Source organism: Austrofundulus limnaeus, unplaced genomic scaffold (assembly GCF_001266775.1).
Source record: "Austrofundulus limnaeus strain Quisiro unplaced genomic scaffold, Austrofundulus_limnaeus-1.0 Scaffold16, whole genome shotgun sequence".
Lineage (NCBI taxonomy): Eukaryota > Metazoa > Chordata > Actinopteri > Cyprinodontiformes > Rivulidae > Austrofundulus > Austrofundulus limnaeus.
Genome location: NW_013952418.1, coordinates 397414 through 404925, shown reverse-complemented (window position 1 = coordinate 404925; position 7512 = coordinate 397414). Strand labels below are relative to the sequence as shown.

General features: G+C 42.0%; 1 protein-coding gene across 1 annotated transcript in view; it reads right to left on the bottom strand.

Annotated features, from left to right (window-relative positions):
* pla2r1 (phospholipase A2 receptor 1) overlaps nt 1-7512 on the bottom strand; it is a gene marked incomplete in the record, with an annotated part of 34026 nt that overhangs the window by 1974 nt on the left and 24540 nt on the right. Inside the window, 7 exon segments of the mRNA XM_014003011.1 lie at nt 811-987; nt 1064-1186; nt 3526-3660; nt 3751-3931; nt 4732-4967; nt 7092-7233; nt 7315-7454. Coding sequence (XP_013858465.1) covers nt 811-987; nt 1064-1186; nt 3526-3660; nt 3751-3931; nt 4732-4967; nt 7092-7233; nt 7315-7454 — 1134 coding nt within the window.

Below are 7512 nucleotides of genomic sequence, written 5' to 3'. Positions count from 1 at the left end.
CAAAGTGGCTAAAGACTAAAACCAAAACAGCAGCTAAAAGCTAAATTCATCAAAGTGGCTAAATATTAAAAGAACAGGAGTTAAAAGCTAAATTCATCAAAGTGGCTTAATGCTAAAACCAAAATAGCAGCTAAAAGCTAAATTCAGCAAAGTGGCTAAAGACTAAAACCAGAACAGTAGCTAAAAGCTAAATTCATCAAAGTGGATAAATATTAAAAGAACAGGAGCTAAAAGCTAAATTCATCAAAGTGGCTAAATATTAAAACCAAAAAAGCAGCTGAAAGCTAAATTAATCAAAGTGGCTAAAGACTAAAACCAAAACAGCAGCTAAAAGCTAAATTCAGCAAAGTGGCTAAAGACTAAAACCAGAACAGTAGCTAAAAGCTAAATTCATCAAAGTGGCTAAAGTCTAAAACCAAGACAGCAGCTAAAAGCTAAATTCATCAAAGTGGCTAAAGATTAAAACCAAAACAGCAGCTAAAAGCTAAATTCATCAAAGTGGCTAAATATTAAAAGAACATGAGTTAAAAGCTAAATTCATCAAAGTGGCTTAATGCTAAACCCAAAATAGCAGCTAAAAGCTAAATTAAGAAAAGTGGCTAAAGACTAAAAACAGAACATCAGCTAAAAGCTAAATTTAGCAAAAGTGGAAATTTAACTCACACTTCTTTAAACCATCTTTAACACTGATAAAGAACAAATACTTTTTAAATTTAATTTCTCATTACACTAAATTTTACCAAAGTAAGAAAGAATCAACTGAAAACTCACAAACAGTTTTCAGAAGGTCTCGGCCTGACTTTGACCAACCTGGGACAGTTTTGCAGATAAAGCCCCGCCTCTCCGTGCACGTTGACAGGTGCCACGCACCGTCAACCATCCTGATGTTGACACAAGAATCTGCAGTCAGACGCTTGGTGTCCGGTCCTCTGCCGGCCCAGTTGCTGTAGCCCACGGGGGAACCGTCTACCCAGGTCATTGAGTCGGCTGGAAACAGATTCAACGGTCAAATCAGAAGAACTGATCTCTAAGCAATGGAACAAACGCAGCGACGGGTTCTTACTGTCCACATTGAAGTTCATCCCCAACCACACGGTGTGGTGAAGGAGGCCCAACGACCACAGCTGCTCCAGAACAAAACGGTTCTCCGTCTCGTTCTTGATCGTCAGAACATCCGAAGTGTTGACTGGAAAAGTGACAATTAAATCATAATTAAATGATTAAACCATATTTTTACTCTTATAATTATCTGATAAGGCAACTTTAGTCCTGTGATGATTGGGAGGTTGCTATGTAAGCTAGCTAAGACGCTACAAGAGAACTAGTTGTTCCAGTTAGAAAACTTAAATTCAACAAACCCCAAACCCCAAATTATTAATTGTAGAGTTAAAAGTAGGTGGATTTAGTTTTAATACAAACCTAAGCTAGCTTTTCTAAATGTAATTTTCCAGCTACGCTAGCCTCGTTATGCTAAGCTAAGCTAAACTAAGCTAGCCTTGTTATGCTGAGCTAAGCTAAACTAAATTAAGGTAGCCATGTTTTGCTAAGCTAACCAAAGCTGGCTAGGTTTTGGCAGCAACCATATATCTGTCGCCTGGAAGAAAAATGTGCTAATAAATAATGAACAAATTTTCTTTGACCACGACTTCCCCTACGAAGTGATGAAAAAAATATTTGGTGAGATTAAAAAGGAATTACGAGCCAAAAGCATCCACTTCCAAATGCCCTTCAAGTGGATTTGCTGAAGCGCTGGCCCGCGGACATTCAAGGACATACTAGGACATACAAGGGACATACAAGGACATACAAGGAACATACAAGGACATACAAGGAACATACAAGGACATACAAGTACATACAAGGAACATACAATGACATACGAGGAACATACAAGGACATACAAGGAACATACAAGGAACATACAAGGACATACAAGGAACATACAAGGACATACAAGGAACATACAAGGACATACAAGGACATACAAGGACATACAAGGAACATACAATGACATACGAGGAACATACAAGGACATACAAGGAACATACAAGGAACATACAAGGACATACAAGGACATAAAGAACATACAAGGACATACAAGGAACATACAAGGACATACAAGGAACTTACAAGGAACATACAAGGGACATACATGAGGAAATTCAGATCAGGGCATTGAAGGAAGGATATGGAATGTGTTCCTATGGCAAGAAGTGGACTTTGGAAATAGAGAATCGCAAACAGAAACAGGAGTTAGACGTAAACTGAAGGAGTTCAGAASAGGCCGTGTTAGACAAGAAAAACAGGTGAGACCCAATCTGCAAACTTGTTATCTCATCTGGAAGGTAACACACTTYATCTGCTTCATCTTTTCAAGAAATATGTTATCTGTCAGTTCTTTTGACCAGGTGTACGTACCAGGTATATTGGACTCATTTAGTGTAGGTCAACCATTCTGCCCCTACAGAGAGCTCCCCCCTTGTGGCCCCTCTCCTCCCCCCAACAGAGACCTGACTGGGTCTAATGATCCAGATTATATAGAAGACTCTAAACCATGATTACTTGATGCCGCTCTGCTCCGGAGCAACCACTACAATCAGTAGCTGCGTTTCCATTGACCATGAAAATGCGCAAATTGTAATTTCGAAAAWAAATTTGCTCAATGGAAACACGTCAATTTAAAAAAAAAAACTTTCTTTTTTCGACAAAATGTTTTTGCGCTAGGATGAGGTGGTTTTTCGGCCGTATCGAAATTGGTGTGTTTCGCAAAACTGCAATGGGAACACTTTTCGTATCACAGGAGTCACGTGATCAACAACCGGCTGTTTCTACTGGCRAAAAAGACRATAAAGAAGAAGACAACAGGAAGTAGTAGTAGTAGTAAAATCACCGAAGTAGTAAAAGAAAGTAGTAAACTCGATGACTACAATTTCCCAAAAACACAGCATAGGTAGCTGCTCCCAAGTATAAGGGGCTTGTCGCTCGAAAGCCTTGATAAGACGCCRACGTCTCCTYTGATGATGARCGCTAGTGTCGTGGTAGCAATTATGCTATGTGTTTACATCCATTGCCGCCATGTTTGTAATGACTTATGGCGAGAACAAACGTATTCACGCGTGACTTTAATAGTATTTCTTACYTAATGGAAACACCGCAATGCGAAACTGTGTTTTTCGACATTAACAGAATAACGACACAGTTTTGTTGCACATTTGCAATGGAAACGCAGCTAATGAGACCATTGGCACTGGCTCCGCACGGCGGCAAAGGGCGGCGATCAACCAAAATTAGACTCCATCCTATTTCTGCTGGACACCGGTGTTCTGACGATCTATGCTCGCTCGTCAGCTCGATAGCTAGGCCTACTGTCGGTGCTACCCATGGAAAACTGCTACTGTCATGTTAACAAAAATATCATCATTGGATAAAATCCTTTGAGTGACGGTGTAAGCTTAGGAATTATGCTTAGCATAGCATTGTTTTTATAATGTAAAAGACAAATAAAAGCACACGTGAAAACTTTACCTTTGTGTTTACAGTGCTGCCTCGACTCCTCAAAGGTTAGATCTTCTTCCACAGATTCGAAGTTGTAACATCCCCGTTCGAATTTCACCCACGTGGACGGACAAGTTGTCTCAGACAGGATGAAAGGTTCGCTGCCTGTTGAGGAGCCAGTGGTAAATTAAAAAACAAGGGTCATTTTTACACACTGAGAAGAAAYGGTTTGGTGTTTGAGGAAGAGGAACGGACTTGGCGGGGGATTGTGACACAGAGCTCCGGGCAGCAGAGTTTCGCAGTCGGCTCGCCGCCAGCCTCCGTTCACATCCATGTAGACGCACTCCCCCGTCACAAAGTCGTCGTCGTCGTCCACTGCGTCCCAGTGCGTGTACACCGTGTCGCTGCCGTCGGACCACTGATAGTTGATGCCRCTCTGCAACACGTCGCCAAAACAGAATAAAACAGAATAAAGAACTCCTTTGAAGTTAAATTTTGGTTCAGAGTCACATTTTCTAAAGCAGGGAAAGTCAAACTTTTAGGGTCTGGGGAMCCCTTACAAGGGCAAAAAATTCCAGGGACCCCCTCATAAACCCCATGCTGTTTTTAAAGATAATTTACTGTCATTTCAACCTCTAAATGCCATGGGAATATCTTTTTTTATTTTGTTTATTATGTTTGTTTTATTAGTCCATTTTTCCCCATGCATTTTAAAAAATAAAAACCAAATAATTATTTAGTGAAATTTTTTGAGGACCCCCAATATACCTCTCGTGGACCCCTGGGGGAAAGTTTGAGAATCTCTGTTTTGAAGATATTGGTGTAAAATCTCAAGAGTTAGAGTTAATCACCAGCTTCTAAAGCAAAAGTTGGGATGAAAAATATCTGTTGTGTTTTAGATTGGAGCATCTGAATCAGAAACGGAGATTTATGGGAAACTCTCACGTTTCCTGTGTTCATGTCTCTGACAAAGATATGAGATTAATAAATCTTATGTGTGACTGTATACTGGGAAAGAACGTTCCTGCAAACACAACATCTCTGCAGAGTTAAAGGTCAAGTGATCCCCTTCGCTAATATTCCCCCTGACAATAAAACTAAACCGTATTCTGTGGTTAAATCGTCCTTTTGGGATCTTCTGTCTTATTTCACTCAATTAGTAAGAAAAAATAAACAAAACATATAAAGCAGCCACGCCTCATGTCTAACAGTCCATACTGTACGAAGTCTACTTACGTCTTGACTGAACAGTCCGATCCAGAGCGGGACCGCCAGTCTGTTGACGAGGACGGTGAGGAAAGCCTGGTGGTACGCATCCGTGATGCTCACCGGGTTGGACCCATTCTCTTTGCACATGTGCATGGCGTTGTACCAGCTCATGTTGCCGGACACAACCTTGTAGCTGTGACTCCTGTACTCGATGTTTCCAAGAAAAAGGTGCTGGTAGGAGTGGGTCGGGGGTTTGGATGTGTCTGCAAAACAGAGAGCCCGTGTTCAGTTTAGTCATTAGTGAAAACAATGCCAAATAACGCCTGGAGACTCAGGGATTCCAGGATATAAGTCTTTGACATGTGGTCTGGATCTGGTGCGTYGCATAACACAAAGGTGGAAAAATACATCAGCAACCATCCTTAGAGAAGCAAATGGTGCTGCTCATCAATCTAGGTCAAATCTGGGTCAAAGGTCGTATACAAATTATCTGAAAGGTTTCTGAGATAAAACCAGGTCAAAAAACAGATGTTACCCAGAATGCACCTCAGCGAATGCCTCATCCCTGGCTTGGAAACCACACCCCAGGTTGGTCCCGGCCCTCTGGTTGGGAAACATGCTGCCCAAGTTGGTGTTGGCCCRTCTTATTGGGAAMCACACACCYTAGGTTGGTAYCAGCCCTCTGGTTTGGAACCACACYGCCCCGCCAARTTAAAGTCAACCTCCTGGTTGGGAACATTCCCCTCTTGGTTGGTGCTGCACCTGTTTCCACSCTCCCAAACAAAGTTGGTGCCATTTGGTTGGGAACAACTCCCTGTCAGAGTGGTGCCGATACTCTAGGTTGGGAACCACAGCCCCTAAGTTGGCCCACCCTAGGTTGGGAGCCATGCCCCCCTCAGGTTGGTCCCAGCCCTGTGGTTGGGAAACATGCTGCCCAAGTTGGTGTTKGCCCATCTTATTGGGAACCACACACCCTAGGTTGGTACCAGCCCTCTGGTTTAGAACCACACTGCCCCCATCAAGTTAAAGTCAACCTCCTGGTTGGGAATCACACACCCCCAAAGCTGGTGTCGGTTCCCTGGTTAGAAAAAAACTCCCCCTCAGGTTAGTGCTGGACAACTGGTTTGGAAACCACGCCTCCCACAGTTGGGGTCAGCCCCATAGTTTGGAAACCATGTMCCTATCAGGTTGGTACTGACCCACCTGCTTGGGAACCATGCCCCTCAGAGTGGTGCTAGCCTTCCTAGTAAGGAACCAYTGGGCCTCTTGCAAGAACGTTTTCATATTCTCATCCTAAATTTCTCTTACTTTTGTTYGTACGAAGGGTTCGTACGAACATGTCACATCAGATTCAAAAAACTCTTCTATCTTCAGGAAAAGTGTGTAAAATGAGCTGCGTAAACATGATAAACTCCACCTGTTCGTATCCAGCTGCTTGTGCACAAGGAGAGGAGATTAGCATAATTACCACCCTAAAAACACCATATAAGGCTACGTTTCCTGCCTCACATACCAGGAAGTGTCCATTCACGAATGACATCACAAAGTAAAAAAGAAGAATTTCGGAGATTGAAGTCCTGCTCTCAGAGATCCAGAAAAGAAAATTCATTTTAAGCAGCATCAGCTGTGGAATTAAAGGAGCTGCTAAAGCTGAGGAATGAAATGTGCTGTTAATGTTGTGTTTCCCATGGGTCGTACAGTCACAGTAATAAAAATCTAAATCTTATTCATCTCTCTGCAGTCCTGCTCCGGTTTTCCTTTTGTCAAAWATTTTAAATTTAAGTGTAAACAACTGTGTTACATAGTTTTCATTTGTTAAGAAGAGCAGCTGCACACAGCTTCAATTAATGCATAATTTAAGTTGGTTTGTAGTTTGAGATCTTCATATTAATATTGTAGTGTTATACAACAGCATTAATAGCAAATTTATTTTAATTTAAACAATTTATATTGTTAGTCTAAATTATTACATTTAAAATTATAACTCTAATTCAAACAGAGTCACCTATTTTCAACATAATTACGGAGTGTAATTTATTTTCAACTCTGTCTTCAAACTAATGAAATATAAAGTTATTAGTGAAGAAAATCCATCTGGATAACAGCAGACTAACTGCTCGTAAAACAAACCACAGGTCTGGACCACTCTTGAGTTTTGTTCCTATCTGAAAGAAATCTTAGAATAAAAAACTTGGTGAATGCCACAAATTCTACTAAATCACTCGTACGCACAACTTAAGAACAAATCTGTTCGTACGAACGGTTCTTGCATGTGGTCCACTGTTCTGGGCCATAGATACAGTGTATATATAGATGAAAACAGTGAGTGGTAACTGCAGTTTATTAACATTCTGTAGCAGAAAAATGAGGTACAGATGGAACATTACCTTGAGGTTTCTGACAGACGAAGCCGTACCCGCTCTCGCTGCACTTCTCGTCGTACCACTTCCCGGTCAGATGGAAGTTGTGGTTGTTGGACAGAACGGTGCAGAGAGGTTCATCGGTAGCTCCGGTGAGCCACTCGTCCTGCTAACAGTTGACGGACAAACCGTGTATCATCGTGCATTCAGGAGGATTTTTGTAAAGGTTTTACGGACTCGTGAGGCTTACAGTGAGGTGGCTTTTTGGTTCTACTGGAGACCAGTTGGTGTAGCTGACCGGTTTGCCATTGGTCCACTTCATGGTGTCCTCGTCTCGCAGACCAATCCACACCCCCACCGAGCTGCCCTGGAGCAGCATGGTGATGTAGGCTGCAGGACGGAGGAAACAGAAGTTAAAGACGGTTCGGTAGACGGAACAGTCGTGGAC